Source organism: Ruditapes philippinarum, unplaced genomic scaffold (genome assembly GCF_026571515.1).
Source record: "Ruditapes philippinarum isolate M1 unplaced genomic scaffold, ASM2657151v2 ctg17716_1_1_1_1, whole genome shotgun sequence".
Taxonomy (NCBI): domain Eukaryota; kingdom Metazoa; phylum Mollusca; class Bivalvia; order Venerida; family Veneridae; genus Ruditapes; species Ruditapes philippinarum.
The window spans coordinates 1-17,101 of record NW_026864576.1 but is presented as its reverse complement, the minus strand read 5'-3'; the positions used below and the strand labels follow the sequence as shown (position 1 = coordinate 17,101).

At 33.1% G+C, this 17,101-nt stretch overlaps 2 protein-coding genes across 2 annotated transcripts; both read right to left on the bottom strand.

Annotated features, from left to right (window-relative positions):
• Window positions 1–910: 910 nt before the first annotated feature.
• On the bottom strand, window positions 911–3,015 carry LOC132726148 (uncharacterized; the record flags this gene model as incomplete). The annotated part of the gene is made up of 3 exons (XM_060711414.1): window positions 2,602–3,015; window positions 1,868–2,415; window positions 911–1,447 (listed from the first exon to the last, which is right to left on the bottom strand). Coding segments are annotated over exons 1-3 (1,170 nt in total), but the record flags the coding sequence as incomplete, so codon positions are not given.
• A 389-nt stretch (window positions 3,016–3,404) lies between these two features.
• On the bottom strand, window positions 3,405–5,161 carry LOC132726147 (uncharacterized). The gene is made up of 2 exons (XM_060711413.1): window positions 5,019–5,161; window positions 3,405–3,853 (listed from the first exon to the last, which is right to left on the bottom strand). The coding sequence occupies exons 1-2, from the start codon at window positions 5,122–5,124 to the stop codon at window positions 3,405–3,407; spliced, it is 555 nt and encodes a 184-aa protein (XP_060567396.1). The 5' UTR covers window positions 5,125–5,161.
• Between the last annotated feature and the right edge of the window lie 11,940 nt (window positions 5,162–17,101).

The following is a 17,101-nucleotide window of genomic DNA, read 5'->3' as shown; positions in this document are numbered from 1 at the left end:
AGAGTTTCCAGCAATATGTTTTTCCAAAACGTCGGATCTAGTTTCCAATACAGCCTTTTGCTTTCACGTATGCTTTTTCAAAAATTTCCCGCCCTTTTAAAAAAGGGGTTATACTTCTAAATTGCAAAACAAGCTTTGTATTTGGAATTTTGAGGGTTTAAAAAAATTTAAATAGCCTTTTGAATCAATAATTGTATTTGCATCCTGTAACCTCAGTTCTTTGTAAGCAGTATTACCTCTTGCGTTAAATTTTTTCTGGTCCTCTATTGCGTTTGGGACGCCTGTTCATCATTTGGAATCTAAGTTTATTATACCCTACACTGTAAAAAATAATAGCCGTTCCCGCCATTTAAGATTTGCGAGGCACCTTTTAATTGATGTCAGTGCATGCTGCGCTAAGTCCGCGTTCTAAAATCTACTTGAATGTTAAAACCCTAACATGTGAGTTTTGTCACAGACTAAAGCTTCGTCTTGCCTTTGGTAAAAACCTCGTGGTAAATTGCACAATTGTTTGTAAAAAGTTTTAGGGTTTCGTTATTCAAACAACTATCTAGATTACTGGGGATTGGCTGCATATTGATTCAATGTATGCCCTTAACGATAAGTTTGCTTGAAGACAGCCATCTTACCCCACAAATTGGAAAGTATACTTGCCGACATTTTCTTTACTTCTGAACTGCATCATTTGGTGAAGAACCGCTTCGCTTAAAAAGCTTTTTATTAACCATTCTAGTTGCACACTGCTAAAATGAAATGCGTTCGTTCTGAGGTTCTGAACTTCTTCTCTCATGCGAACTTCCTGAACTAATCCGATGCATACTCAATACTTCAGAATTTTTTCCGAATCAGAGGGAAAAATCGTGTGAGGATTTCAATTAATTTTTTTTTTTCCTAGTGGATTTTCGAGAACCTGTGATAAATTTTCATCGCATATTTTAGGTGTTCCTGTATTAATGACACAAAAAGGTATATCTTCTGCATATAAATATGCTAATATTTCAACGATGGTGACTGCAGTATTTCCCAATCCTTCATGCTCTGACTGTTTCAAAATGTAATCAAAGTTCAGTTGCCATGTTGTTTGCACCGCTTGTCTTTCCTTTGACAATTCAAAAGGTGGTCTGATTGCTTTAAGCAATTTCAATCTTTGTTCTTTAAATTTATTGAAGTACTCTTTGTAAGTACATGCCAATGCTTTGATATGAGCCGCTGCTTGTTCAAGTGCTAAAGGTAATCCACCGAGTTCATGTACTAAACATATTGCATTTTCATCATTGTTAATTTGAAGACCCGTGCGAGTTATAATGAAATGTAAACTTTCCTTTTCTGTCAATACATCCAACGTTATGCAGTCGTCGGCTTGGACATAAAACTCCTCCTCAGCATTAGTGGCCTCCCTTCTTGAAGTGATTATGGTTTGACCATTTGAGTTATGTCTCCATGCACCCTAGAACCAATTCTTTGACATTTCCTTGAAATTTCCTTCCATATCTAAATTATCTATTACAACAGCCATCTCTGTTTGAAGTCCACGTAGCCAAATTAGCGTTTTACGCATCGATTCTTTTGCATCATTTCCGACATTATCAGTATCAAGAGCTATCTTTGTATTGAATCTTCCAGAATTCATTTGTTTCTGCAGACATCCAAAACACACCACCAGGATACAAGGGCAATGGGAAAAATTGCCCTAAGCGTATTCAATACAAAGTGTTGTCTTTCCTACCTCCTCCAGTCCACATAAAAATTTGCATATTGCAGCCATACTTTTTTTTCAAAAAAACCTTTCTTGTAGTTTGTTTCAATTCTTCTTTTCTTCCAACAAAACTAGCAATTCTGTTTGGTGGATAAAAAAATAATTTTTCACGAGGCCTATCATTTGACAAATGAACTTTAATAGCCTCAATTTCTTTTTGCTGCTCGAAACATTGTCATATATATCCTGCATACTTTGTTTAACGTCGTTTATTTCAGTATTACAATATCCCAACTTTGCATCAAGATCAGAAACATGGCTCTTTATTTCTGCATTTTCTCTTCGCTGTTCAGTTCTTATTTCTGAAACACATGTCTGCACCTCTTCTAATTCATTTCTATATTTTGATATGCTTGTGGCTGAGCGCTTGCTTTGACATTCGATTCCAGCTATTTCGTCTTTCATAATTTTTATACTTGCAAGTGTCTCCTTTTTATGCTGTTCATAGTTTGTTTCAACTTGATTTTGTAAGCTCAAATACTTTTCATCTGCCTTTTCAAAAGCATCTTGTGTGTCATTTAGAGCCCTTTGTATGTTTTCGAAAGCTTCGTCGTTATGTTGGGCAACAGCTAATACATGTTTACTGATTGTTCTTAATTCTTTTTTAAGCTCTTTTACAATTTCCATACCGAGTGTTGTGCCGTGCAAAAACTGTATTCCTGTAAATATGTGGAATATTATTCAATTTATGTAAACTACTTGAAGTTTAAAATCTAAATTAATGCGTTAACTTAATTTTTCATATTAATATATATTGGACAAATATAATAAATTATCTTAAGTAAATTGCCGTTTGTTTTGTTCATATTTAAAACCACTCCTATATAATATTTATTTGTACACACCATATGTCTGCCACTTAGTAAGTTCTCCAAGTGCAAATGTTTCTTCACTGGTCGAAAGTCGCAAATTTCTAATAAACTGATGCATCAGCCGAAACGAGTCTTGGAACTTAAGGAAATCCCATTCAGAAAAGTTACAATGCGCCCAGCAATTACGGATTTCAGAACGCACCTATTTCGATGAACAAATATAAACATGTTAAATCAAACATGATATTGATATCGAATGGGTTAAGCATTTTTACACCATTTAGGAACGGGCCTCTGTGGAAAAGTGGCTGAGGTCTTCGACTTTTATTTACTTTTACGTCACCCACCTTCGAGTTCGAATCCCGTTAGAGATTTAGATTCTATCGTGTAAGTAAGCTATCATGGTCAGCGGTACTTCTAAGGTTCCCGCTTGTGTCTAAAATAATGAACACAGGGCATGACGTTTTCCTCCACCAGTAAAGCTGGAAAGTCGCCATACAATCTCCACAGTGTTGGTGTGACTTTCATTTAATCTTCACAACAATATAGAAGGATATATCTAGTAAACAATCGAAATGGTCAAATGGTCGGAGAAAAGCATTTAACGATGACTAATACATGTGCTGGCTAATGAGACTTTAGTCACAAGTTAAAATATGTTTAAAACATAGTAAAGTTTAGTTAAGCAGTGCATAAACTTAGTACGTGTATTGTAATCGAAATCATATCATGTGTTTCACAGTGGTATTAATATGTTCTGGTGTTGATATTGACCCGTCATGCTGCAAATTTTTCAATGTATATATCTCCTTCAGCTTTGATTATAAGTTAAAGAATTAAACAATATGTACCTGTTCTGCTACTGTCTTTACTAAAGCCGGAAAGGAAAATATATTGATAATGATTCCCAGCAGTGCTGAAGTGTCGCACGTATCATCAAAACCTGTGTACTGTGTCATGCTAGTGGGCATGAACAGTTTTGAAAGGTCGACGTCGCATTTCACGTCGTAATTGAAGTTCTTTTCATCTTTTCTTCGACTAACCTGTGGTATTACAGCGTTATTGTTAATTGCCTCATAGTTCAGCTCTTTGTTCGTAGGTTTGTAACGCGCTAGTTGATTTGGATATTTTTGGTTGTCTATCTGATCAGAGCGTTTCAGTTGAGAATATAGGTTGCTTACTACAGGAGGGATATACTTTCGTAAGACCGGAGAGAGAACACTGTGTAGGCAAATACCAACAATGAGCCAGCGCTTTTGATCATCCTCGATATCAGGCTTTACCACTTGAAAATAAGGAAATAGAATGATAAATATACGAACATATGACCAATGTTTAGGTTATATCGGGGATTTTTTTTATACAAAAACGTATATATATTCGTAAAATTACAAAAATAGAATAAAGTAAAGAAGTATTTATCAAAGGTACTACTCGCATTTATTTGACCTAAAATAGTTTTAATCTTGTTATTTTTACAATATAATATCCATATATTAAAAAATAAATAAATAAATAAAACCATTTTTTATACAGTGTATATAAAATTAATTGTCCCCTTGTGAAATTCTAACATTTGTCATGGTTACATTAGACGAAATAAATAAAATAAAACACATAAATTGTATTGTTAATATGTACAAAAAGGTACATCTTAATTTTCATAACATATTTACTCGATGCCTGCTTTAAAGAAAGACAGAGCAACAAGAAAATCATCTACAAGGACCCGCAAAAGCAAGACAGAAGATAAAAAATACATAACATTTGGCCGTCACAGAGTTTTACGATTTGGTCCGTCGGTTACAAGCGTAGCGTCAACTGTTCAGGGAATGAACACAAAGCATGCGGTATGCCTAAAGAAAATTGGGTCATAGACTCTTTGAAAACCGTTGAAATTTTTTGTGAATAACAGCAGAATATTCTATGTCCCATTATCCTCATTTTAGAATATAATATATTCAATAGTATTAACTATGAAAATCTTCAAAAATCAAAATCACCCAATACAACTCAAACAATTTCAAACAAATATATTTCACCAAACAAATATAACTGGAGAACAAAAGATAATTCGAATACAACTAAATACAATGACCCAAAACAATTAGGATCACCACAATTAAATTCAACCAAACAGAACTCCCTTCAATATTCGTTTCTCTAAAAACAAACAGCTACACACTAAGAGAGTGCATGCCTTCCCAATTTTCACAAAACTCGCAATAAGGATCTGACATTGACAAGTAGAGAGAAAGTTTACATAAACTGCTTAATATAACTTTACATTGAAACTACCACAAGCAATGTAGAAAAAATAGCTTGTAAAGAGATCAACAGATAAAACCGTATGATTATTTTGACAGGTATTGCGTTCTTAAGACTGTCAGCACAAAACAATAAAAACTTATATTAACAGTTCTCTTATTTCTAAATGTATATTTACTTACTTTGATTAGGGTCAGCGCCATTAGCAATTTCGACTATTGTTGGCCTTGATTCCAAGTCATGTAATTTTGATGAAATTATAGGCATGCTAATGAAAAATCGACTCATTTTCTGACTTTTTATCTCCACTTATCTCCACTTGTGTAAATCTGGATTTGAAGGAAATCTTAATGTTTACATAGAGCCGATAAACGAGAAACATTATTGTTTAAATTCAATAAACAGAAATCAAATACATGTACATGTATGATTATATTAACGAATTCTAATCTAAGAAAATAAACTTATAATACCTTGAATAGTATCCATTTTTCCAAACTTTGTTATTTGTTTTAATAAATACATGCATAAAAAATAGAAAATTATATCATTATATTTTGTATTGTTTTTTTTGTTTATATTCAAACGATGAATGCACATGTCACTATCGACTAATCTTACATTGTTAACATTGGCACATGCCCAATCAACGTGTATTCTGTTACCGTTTTGAATTTATGCCCGATTTTTTCTCAATTACATTTAATCAATACAAATTTGCACAACAAATACAGTACTAAGGCGCGTAGGATTGTAGATGTGCAGACCTGTTCCTTATTTTAAAGCTTTAAAATTTGTTCAAAGTACGACATCCGTAATTCTACAATGAAATAATTGTAAACCTTTCTTTCATTACATTATTTCCATTTCATTCAATTAGTGTTTTTTTACTCGGATCACTGGATTGTAGTTAAATGAACATAAAATAGTAAAGACACAGACTTTCTAATCAGAATGTCGCCTTCTAATACATGGTGCTAAAATATTCTTATCGATACTTCCTGAAATATATATTGAACGAATCAATTCTTGTGTGACTGTTTCTTGTTATAGAAAATTTAACAGTTAAGGTACTACCATCCTAATGCATTACTTCCGCTTTGGAGAGTATTCAAATAGGCTAAAACTACTTTTAACAACATTGAAAATGAGGGCCGTGGGTTCAATCCCTAGAAGGGTCAACATTTTTTCTTTCTTTTTTTTTCTTTTAACATTATTTATGTATCTCTCATGTCCCATTTGGAAAAAAAAAGTGTTTAATTTTGATTTTTCAATTTATTTAGGTATTTATTGGCTAAATTTGGCTAAATCTAGTAATAAATATAGTACTTGATATTTTCAAAGTGTAATAAAGTCAAAACTATCATATTCATAATCATATTTCAAAAGATCAACCAATATACTTTTTTTTTAATTCAGGCAAACTTTGCAAACAGGGACTCATTTGGTTGAATTTTAAGGTTTTTTTTTAAATTAAGCTCCCAAAGTAGAAAAATGGTCAGACACGTGGAAAAAATGGATGGGGTAGGGTAATTGATGTCAATTTTTTAGTTCCTTATAGTGCCCATTAGCTAGGTGGTAATACCTTAAGGTAATGATTTTGGTCAATTTTATAATTCAGTCTCTTTCTTTGCCCCCGTAGCTCATAATATATACTCATTGTCATCAATACAATATAGAGAAAACAAAATCCCTTAAGAAAGTCCCCCCCAAAAAAAATTGAAACTTTTGCAGACTTTGTATGATCTAGCCTGTTCACAGACGGTAGTGGTAAATACAATATATCGTCTACGCCCCCTAGCACCTGCAAATGCAGAATTCAACATTTAACATAAGCAGATAAAATTTTGAAACATCCGCAGATGTGTTCATATGGCGGTAATCATTGAGCCTTCAATGTGACACGTTATATACCATTTACCATTTCCCCCCTCTTTAGCAGTGGTTAAGCTGTACATGTACAGGCAAGGTAAGCTAGCTTGTTCCAAATTTCACATGTAGCAATGTTTTTAAAGCTTATTACAAAGCACAATATATTACATAACTGTGACATCTACTCCCCTAGTTATTCGTCTTGTTAGCACTTAAAAAATGGACCTTATATAGTTAACCTTCTCAAGCAAGTTAGATATATCTTTTATTCTACTTACACAAACGGCTTCAAAATTTACACGTTACTCATGACCTAAGAAGGTGAAATAACTGTGGTTTCCATTTCCCCCATTTATATCATTTTAAGCATTTAGAAATACGTATGGTTCAACTATCACGGCAAGATGATATATTTTAGTTTTATCTGAACTATTACCCTCATGCTCCACATACATTCTTATTAATACAACGTAAATCTTGGCAAGTGAAATAACTGTGACACCCATCCCTTACCCCCAGTTGTCCTTTTTATCTTTTTGAAGTAGAGTTATATTTAATTGACGTTATTCCTAGTAACCTCATTTATTGAGAGATATATTCCATATTTTTAGGTTGATACCATGGTTTGTCCTAAAAAATAAAGAGGGATTTTGGGTCAATGTCATTATAGATTTTTATTCATCTTCCCAAGCCTTTATATAACAAGTTTGCTTCTTTAAAAAGAAGCGTGCGATAGGTCTTTTTGCTGCTGTGAAAGAGATGTTTAATTCGAAAAATATTTAGGTATTTTTTTGCATAAAAGACACAATGAATGGTTATAAATTACAATTTTTTTAGTATCAAAATGAAAGTTTGTTTTACAATTAATTTTTAAATGTTTTGAAAGATTATACACCGGAGAAATTACTTTTTTCTTAGCGCATTAGGGATACTTTACCAAGGGAACAATTTATGTTATATCATCAAACTAAATTTAAAAAAAAAATGATACAGTTGTGTATTTATCAAAAGTAGTATCAAAATAAAAGTTTCTTGTAAAATTCAATAAGCACATTTTCGGTTAATGTTTTGGTAAGTATATGGAAACATTTCCTCTACATTCTCAAAAACGGGCATAAAGTATGTAAATCAAATAATTTAAGTCCCAGATTTACTTTAAAAAATGTTTATATCATTTGATTGGAATAAACAGTTTATAAAGCTGCATGCCTCCAACCACTTGAATAAAATTTATGCCATTTGCGCCAAAAATCTCCGTTGCGTTATTTAGTCATACCGGTTCAAAAGTTTAAGGAGCAGCACAATTTCGGTACACGGTTCACTCGGTCATATAATAGTGCATAGTGATATAGTAGCTATAATGTTCACTGTTACTATTTATCGGAACATGAAATAGTAAAACAATACGGTAATCGATTTATACAGTTTAAAAGATTAAAACGGAATGAAACATCCACGTAGCGCTAAGTAACGTAATTGATATTTTCCGATTTTTCTATGTACCGATTTGTTCTCTTCGATGTTAATTTTTCGTTTAAGTTCAGTCGTATTTTGAAACGGGGCATGCGCAAAATAATCTTTGTAGACTGCTCCTAAATATTTTACGCTTTAAATGTGATTCGTTCACGCAAAAATGGATGCCGCCAGCAATCAGTATGAACACTGTGAAAGGGTCTGATGACCTCTCCAATAACTGATGTTTTCGCATATAATAGGAATTTCCTTTGATGGTCCCATACTTTAGCTGTATTAAAATTGATCACTAGGGTCAAGGTCGTATTTTCTAAAAAATTTTTTACCCTTTTACTCATACAGCCTTTATTTATTTCCAATGTCTTTAATATTTGTTAGGTACACAACTTCATTATTATTCTTCCCTTCAGTCGAGTTAAGAGTTACGGGGTTAAAGGTCAACATCAACAGAGCTAAACAGAATTTTACAAATTTGGAAGGAAGATTACCATGGACGGTACTCACTATGTTTAAGGTCATGGTCTTGTGTTTTTGTATATTTGATTTGTTATTTGCCAACTCACATTTCTTCTTGCAAAAACATAAGAGGCTTTGTAAAATTATATGAGCTTTTTGCCATATTGATTTCTGAGAAGCATTAGGGTCGTGACATTGAACAACATATTGTTCAAGGCCACGTGACCATGAAATCATTTACTAACAGAGCTCAAATATATTAAGATCATTTACTATGCCAACAAATCAAAGGTCTGTTTACCTTTTAATTCTTTTTTTTATTCAACTTCTCAGACAAACTCATGGTTGCCAATGGTGGCCATTGACTAGTCATGACCAAATCTTGGGACTGTAAGTCAAAACATTCTTATTTATCTAAATTATCAAAAGTAAGGTTATTCAAATACAAGTGTATTATGATTTAAATCAATGTTTATAAAACGTCTTTTAAAACAAACATTATTTTTATAAGGAATGAACTGATTTGTTCTATTCATCTATTGAAACCAAATTACATATTCAAAGATCAAGATTTAAAGCTGGATGCCTTCAGATGAGCTAAAATATTTTATGAAAATCAAACTTGAGAAAAATGTAAGATTTTAAGAAAGAGAAAATAATATTCAATAATTTACTTTTTATGTCCCATTAATGACTAATTTTGATGTTTTAACATATTAACATATTTCTACGGCGTGACTAACGCAGACACGGCTATTTTAGCTCACCTGAACACAACGTGCCTCCCTCCTTCCGTCCGTCGTGTGCCGTGCCATGTCAATCGTCAACAACTTCTTTAAAGAACATCTCCTCTGAAACCAATGACTGCACATTGACCAAACTTCACAGACATGAGCCTTGGGTGATAGTAGTCAGGCGGGCTTGTATAGACGACCTTGAAATTTTCCTATATATTTAATACAATCCTTACTCTTAGATGGGGTAGAAAATGAGTCTTTTTTAAAGCGCTCATGCGTAACGCGTACCACATGTATCAAAGGGTGTGAGTTATTGATAGCAAGTGACAATCATTTTTTTAACAAGTCCCTTACCTATGTTTAGCCGACGATAAATTTTACCTTGGCATAGTTATCTACACCTATACATGAACATTTGTTATGTGTGTTGAATTGATTTAAAACAAAAGATGATGATTTTAAAGCTTAGCTTTTTTACATAAAGATTAATATATATATAATCAGAATGACTGTTTCTGTAATACATGCTAAATCATAATCATTTTAAAGAAGTGGGATTTATCCATTGATTACATTTTTTTTATAATAATTCCATTTTATAAGATACTGCTTGTTTATTCCTTTGCCTTTTATTTTTAAAACTTTATCTAATTCCGAATGTTTGATAAAGATATTTTCCGAAGCTCACTCTCATGAAATGTTCCTTTGATTTCTTCTTGTTTCTAATCTTGAAGATGGTAGATTGGTAATACCCTCTATGATACCGTTTGTGAATTCCAAACACTTCTCCAGTGTACGTCTGATCATACGCCCGTGTAAACACAGTGTGTAAATGACTGACCCGTACAAAATTACCATCTTAAATTTGAAGGGTGTCATTTTAATTTTCACTTTTCTTTGTTTTGTGTGTAAAGTTCGTGGATAATTGGACTTTCTCCTGGTTGGTTTCCTTAACATGAATGGGTCTCATTCCATTTGTCCCGTGAAACGTTTTATTATATCTGTTAACGATGCCATCAGTAAATACATGTAATTGTCATTGTATGTCACGTAGTGCATTATTCTCGTTTTTATTGTTTAAACGACCCTACAAAATGCAAGAAAATAAATTTCATACATCAGAATACAATTTTATAATCATTCAAATACATTCAACTTAAAAAAAAACACTCTACAATTGATTATGAAGAAAATTAAATATTGATATAAAAATAGAAAGCTTTCTCGGTTTGTCCATTTTGTTTGGTCAAATATATCACGTCATGTTCTTTATTAGTCCTTCATTAGTTTTTGCACCGTATTGTCTCTAAACTCCTGACCTGAAAAACAATATGCAAAAAGATAATGAAAAAAGTATTTTAAATAGAGAAAACACTTCACAGTTATTACAGTTGTCTTTTTAAACTTTTAAATGATAAAAAAGTTAAAAAAGAATTTGTAGTCGTGAACATGTCTAAATATGTATTGAATACGTTTGTAACTTATCAATCGGCGAGGTATCCGGCCAGATTCAACAATTCAGTAACATCTTATCCAGTTTTCTGTTTGAGTGGTCTCAACCAAACTTACATTGAGAACGTGTCTGTCGCCAACAAAATGTACAGTTTTAAGTTCATATATGAAATGATTGGTTTTTTCTTTGACAACTGTTTTCATTCCGAGTCCTCATCATCGGAGTCTTCTTCGCTTTCATCGTCAGATTCTTCAGTCTCAAATAGGTCACCAAAAGATTTTGTATTTTTCTTCATGACTCTTTCAAGAGTCCTTTACTGCGTAAATCATTTATTTGCTCGATTATGTCATGATGGTAGCATTGGTCATCAAATGAAACCAGTACAATTCAAGAAAAGAATGGTATATTTCAAAGAAGTTTTTTCTCTTTGTATGGGCTTGTACATTCCTTTACCATCTCTGTTGCACTATCTTCGTTTTCTCTATTGTTAATGTTTTGGTCGTAAAGCTTGTTGTACCTGTTTGTGCTTTATTTTTCAGCAAGATTCCAGAGATGTCTATACCCATCATTATCTTCTACATTTTCGTCAATTACATTATCTTCCTCTATGGAGGTTCATTGTTTTCTGGACACCAGCCGTATTTCATGTGTCTTTAAACGTCATGAACTGTATCAAATAACAGATCACAATCGTCACAAGCTTGCGATTAATCTCCAATAGTTCTTTTTTTCTTTTAATTCTCGTCGCTGTTGACAGATTGAACTCCGACTGACAAATGATCAGTGCTTATTTTATTATGGTATTTTATAGAGCCTTTCCAGCGTTCTGGCTTTTGATTGGTTAAAATCATTGTGTCTGGCCAATCTAAGCCATACCTTAATCATTTTCCAATGTAAAGGGTTTCAAGTCTATTAACCCATTACTTCATGAGCATTTTGTGAAAAATGGCTGTTTTCATTGAAAAGTCTCCCGTTACAAGTTCAAATTGCTATAATACTATAAAAACTGCTTCAACACTAATCAAACTTGGCACAAATGTTGACTGGACCATTGCCCTTGCAACAACATGCTCAGGCTTAAATTTTCTGTTACCATGGCAACGAGGGGACATCTCAAAATTGCCAAAAATCACTATTTTGCGTTGATTTTTTCCATCAAAATAGATTTCAAAGTGCTGTAACTTTTCAATGGATTGAGATAGAGTCAAATGCTTTTCAGCGTTGGTTACACGTTACCTTATGATCAATCTGGGGTCATTTACAGCCTCTCACAAGTCCAAAATTTTCTTGGCGATGAGGGGGACTCCGCCCCCCTTCAAACCCCCAAACAGAAGGGGGCACATCCCCCTTCTGGCAACCCCCTGATGTATCTTTTGGTTGGGGGGCCGCGCCGAAAAAAAGGTCACTTTTTTTAACAACATTTCTCAAACAAAAACAAGTGTTTGGAGCCTAAATAAGGCATTTTTTCATCATTTGAGACAACAAAAAGGGGGGGGGTGATAAAGGCGTTAAAAGGCGTGTATATGAAGTAATGGGTTAACAGAAAATGATGAAAATACTTGAAATTACCCTAAATCGCGTTTTTTCATGTTAGAACAAGGCCTGTTATATAAATTTGAAGAAAAATTGTTGTTTTGTAGATTTTTTTATTTTTTTCATTAACCCATTACTTCATGAGCATTTTGTGAAAAATGGCTGTTTTCATTGAAAAGTCTCCCGTTACAAGTTCAAATTGCTATAATACTATAAAAACTGCTTCAACACTAATCAAACTTGGCACAAATGTTGACTGGACCATTGCCCTTGCAACAACATGCTCAGGCTTAAATTTTCTGTTACCATGGCAACGAGGGGACATCTCAAAATTGCCAAAAATCACTATTTTGCGTTGATTTTTTCCATCAAAATAGATTTCAAAGTGCTGTAACTTTTCAATGGATTGAGATAGAGTCAAATGCTTTTCAGCGTTGGTTACACGTTACCTTATGATCAATCTGGGGTCATTTACAGCCTCTCACAAGTCCAAAATTTTCTTGGCGATGAGGGGGACTCCGCCCCCCTTCAAACCCCCCAAACAGAAGGGGGCACATCCCCCTTCTGGCAACCCCCTGATGTATCTTTTGGTTGGGGGACCGCGCCGAAAAAGAGGTCACTTTTTTCACAACATTTTTCAAACAAAAACAAGTGTTTGGGGCCTAAATAAGGCATTTTTTCATCATTTGAGACAACAAAAAGGGGTTAAAAGGCGTGTATATGAAGTAATGGGTTAACAAATATCCATAGGGCTTCCTAGTGGCTTTTGTGAAGGCTTTCAGGATGTTTTCGGTATTGCCAGGGTACATCTGAGGAGCCAGTGTCATCATTGGTTGCTTATCCACAGGGTTATTAAACAGGACTAAATAATGACAGTTCCTTGCTTGTGTTGGATTTTTGTTGCCATATAAATTCTGAATGATAGAAATCACAGATAGAGACCTGTGAAGTTATCCCTCAGAGAAGAAGTCGTTTATGCGTTATCTTATACCACCATGTTATTGACCCTGGGATTGAAGAATTCGTCCTTATTTAAATATGTTTGTATGCCTTGAATAAATTCTACATAAGGCCATACACATCTTCGATTTCAATGTAGTTTTACCGCCATCTTCTGTACAACCATACGAATCGTTGAACTTTATGCTGAATTCTAGTATTGTAGGACAGTCATAATCGACTGCTTTGGTGGTCGTGGTGGTGGTACTCCCTCTAGTGTTGGTGTTGGTGGTGGATATATGGTGCATATCTTCTAAACAAAGCATCTGGTCTTGAAAACACCTGATTACACTCTTAGTAGCTTGCAGAATACATTTTGCTCCTTGGATGTCTACCTTTAAAATGATTGATATGTATCTTTCTCCTGCTGTGAAATCGCATGGAAAAAGAAACTTTTGGTTCTCAACCAATCAAATCAATTTAACAAATCTGAATGTGCATGCGTGAAATAATGGTGTGTGTATATGTATATGGATCTGTACTCACACATCTCTTTCATTAAAATATAGAGATTATTTGGTCGTACAAAAACAGACTTGTAAGCATATAAAACGATATAAGGTGAGATTTTTTAAACATATTATCATGTAACCTTAGTCAAGCCTGTCCTTTCTTAGTCTCGCCTGGCTTTATTAAGTCTCACTTCACATATTGCTGTCTCGACTGGGGTTATAGTATCTGCTAGTTGCCTAATTCTGTGAATTAATTGAAGTCATTTTGTTCAGATTATTGTAAAAATGTAAATCTATATTGTATGTTGGTCATTGCTCTGAAAAACTCAAGAATAATATAGATATCTCATTCTACTTTTAGAATTCAAACAGTAAAGATGGTTTTCACCTGCTAAGAAGTGCCTCGCTTGTTTCCAAAAGCTGAGTCAACTAATTCAGCATCGGTTGACAATGAGGTGCAAATCTTGCAAAAGTCGTTTTCTTAAAAACAAAAGTTTAAGCATCACAAAAACACAAAAACGGGAACAATCAGCATTGTCAAAAATGTTTACAAGTGTTAACAAGAGAAGACGCTTTAAACGAACATTTGCATCAAGAACATGGATGATAAGAGATTTCTAAACGACAAAATGATGAAAAGGATGGGGAAGGGCAGCTAAACAACAAAATTTGTCAGAAGATCAAAGAAAAACTCTATGATATTGAACAGGTTGGAGAAATTCAGAGCAACTGCTACATATTACAAGGTCAATACCAAAGACAATACAAAAAAGGACTCCAAAAGATTTTGAAGACACTAAAACAGATTTTTCAGTCCATCACAGATCAAATAACAATGATACCTGTTACGAACCTAGTTCATGTCGATTGACAGTCAGTAAAACAATAAAGCTTCAGCCTAACATGATCATAACAATAGAACCAGGTCAGTGCATAGATTAGAGATATATATTTAACTATGTACTAAGTAGTTCAGTTGCTTACTTTCTTTAAAATTACTTAATGGTGTCATGAAAAATCCATTTATAAGTGATTAAAACTTTAAAGATATACTTTAGTGAAATTTTATATATGTATATAATTATGCTTCTAAATCAATTTTCAAACATCAAAGAATATGTAAAATATGTACTGCAAATATTTTTTTTCCAATTTAAGTAATCATTAAAATATATGCATTTTCTTATTAAATCTTGACTTAAACTTTATGGAAAATAAATTTCTACTTACCTCCCTTTATTAACATGAAAATGTAAATTCGTTAATATCTTTACAAATTATACTTTTTGGAATTTATAATATTGATAAATCTTCATTTAAGCATTATATTTATGATATAAAACCATAAAAAATTGAGTTACAGGATCTTTAATCACTCATTCCACACTCATTATAAGTCCTTATGAATGAATTGTGTTCTTAGAATGATGTTAATTTGCCGTTATGATTGAAGTGGTAAATTCATGCACGGCTATAAGAAAAAAGTGGTATTTTGTTATTTTTTTCCAAGATATGATTAATATTTAATATGAAAGAAAAGAATCAAACACTGGTTGTTGTAGCAGACCGGAATATTTAGCTCTCGGGTAACTGTTTAGCAGAAACTCCGCAAAGCCTCGTTACCACCCTAAACAGTGACTTACCCTCAAGCTAGAAATTCCGGTCTGTATTGGCAGCTGGTGTAAGATCCTTATAGGCTTTTTTGGGTATTCCTTCACGTAACTGCTCAAACTATTAACTGAACAAATTAACGATTATTTCATATATTTGTAACATTTCATTGTGATTTATTTTCCAGGTATATATATCAAAGCTGATGATGAAACTGTACCTCCAGAATACCGTGGCATTGGTATAAGAATTGCGGACAATATTTTAATTACTGAGACAAAACATGTTGTTCTTACGAAATCCCGTCCAAAGCACCCTGATGAAATAGAACAGATTATGTCCCAAGCATCCAGATGATATTGTTATTGTGTAGATGGTTGTTAAAGCATCTTGATGATACCGATTGAAATCTGTTTGAGTGATCTCCCTTCTCATTTGTTGCACTTGTTGAGTTGTTCAGATTGTGTAGACTTTGGTAACAATTGGTCTTAAACATTTGTTTGGTGGCATGTGATTTATAGCACAGAATATATTTCTTGTATGTGCTCTGACAGTGGTATGAATTTGAAATCAGGACATTAAAACAGCATGCCTTTATTTTACAAATAAGGCCCTATATAGATAAGTTTTGTTTCAAGTAAATGTGTTAGGCAATCATTTGATATGTACACTTAATAAGAATTTTTACTTTTTACAATAGATTTTAAGTTTTTATTAAAAATTGACAGAAATTTGGAGAAACCAGTATGTTGCTTTTATTATTTTCCCCTATTAAAAAATGTTTAAAATGAATTAACTTTTGAAATACAACAGAATTTATGGTTGTATAAAAATATGCAAAAAAAATAACACATCCTTTATTGTGTCGCCATGAAAAGGTGACATATATGGGTTACTTTTGTCGGCGGCGTAGGTGTCGGTGTTGGCGTCCCCTAAAGCTTGTCCGGAGCATAACTCAGTCACTATAAGTCTGATTGACTTCAAACTTGGTGTGCATGCTTCTTTCAATAACCCGAAGTGCAGTGCACAAGAACCGGTACTCTGCACATCTTAATTTTTGAGTTATTGCCCTTTGTTAATTTTCAGTCTTTAATTTTGTCCAGGCCATTTCTCTTCAACTATAAAAGCTATGGACTTGAAACTTTATAGGGTGATAGATCTCATTAAGAAGTGCAGTGCAGAAGGACCGGTACTCTGCTTTTCTTAAGTAATTTTTGTTTTTCTTTTAAAAAAATTTTAAAAAAATCACTTTTTTTGGTCATTTTTTTAAATATATTGCCCAAAAAAAACTCCATCTTTTTATTAAGAATTAGCCTTTTAGCCATTTTTAACATTTGAAAATGACCCGTAAATACTAGATACTAATTCCATCTCAATATTTTTATGTTTTTTAAGGGGTTATTTAAATTTCAAAAATTAGTGTAGAAAACTGAATAAGATAACTTTTTTTTGGGGAATTCCCCCTGTCTTTTATTAAAAACTTCAAACCCCCGTCTGCAATTATTTTTTTTCCGCCCTTTGAGGATTTCAATGTTTCAAAATCTTAAATACTGTGCCTGTATCTGTTAAAACTATAAAAAATATAGAAAAAAAAGAGTTTTCTTTTTAATTTTAATAGTCCTTTATTATCAAAAATTGTTATAAATATATAGATTGTTTAAAACATGTTATTATGGGCA

Coding starts and splice junctions, on each gene's coding strand:
- LOC132726147 (XM_060711413.1), bottom strand. CDS start 5,124: ATGAGTCGATTTTTCATTAGCATGCCTATAATTTCATCAAAATTACAT. Junction 3,854..5,018: donor TGGCGCTGACCCTAATCAAA/GTAAGTAAATAT, acceptor CTTATTTTCAAG/TGGTAAAGCCTGATATCGAG.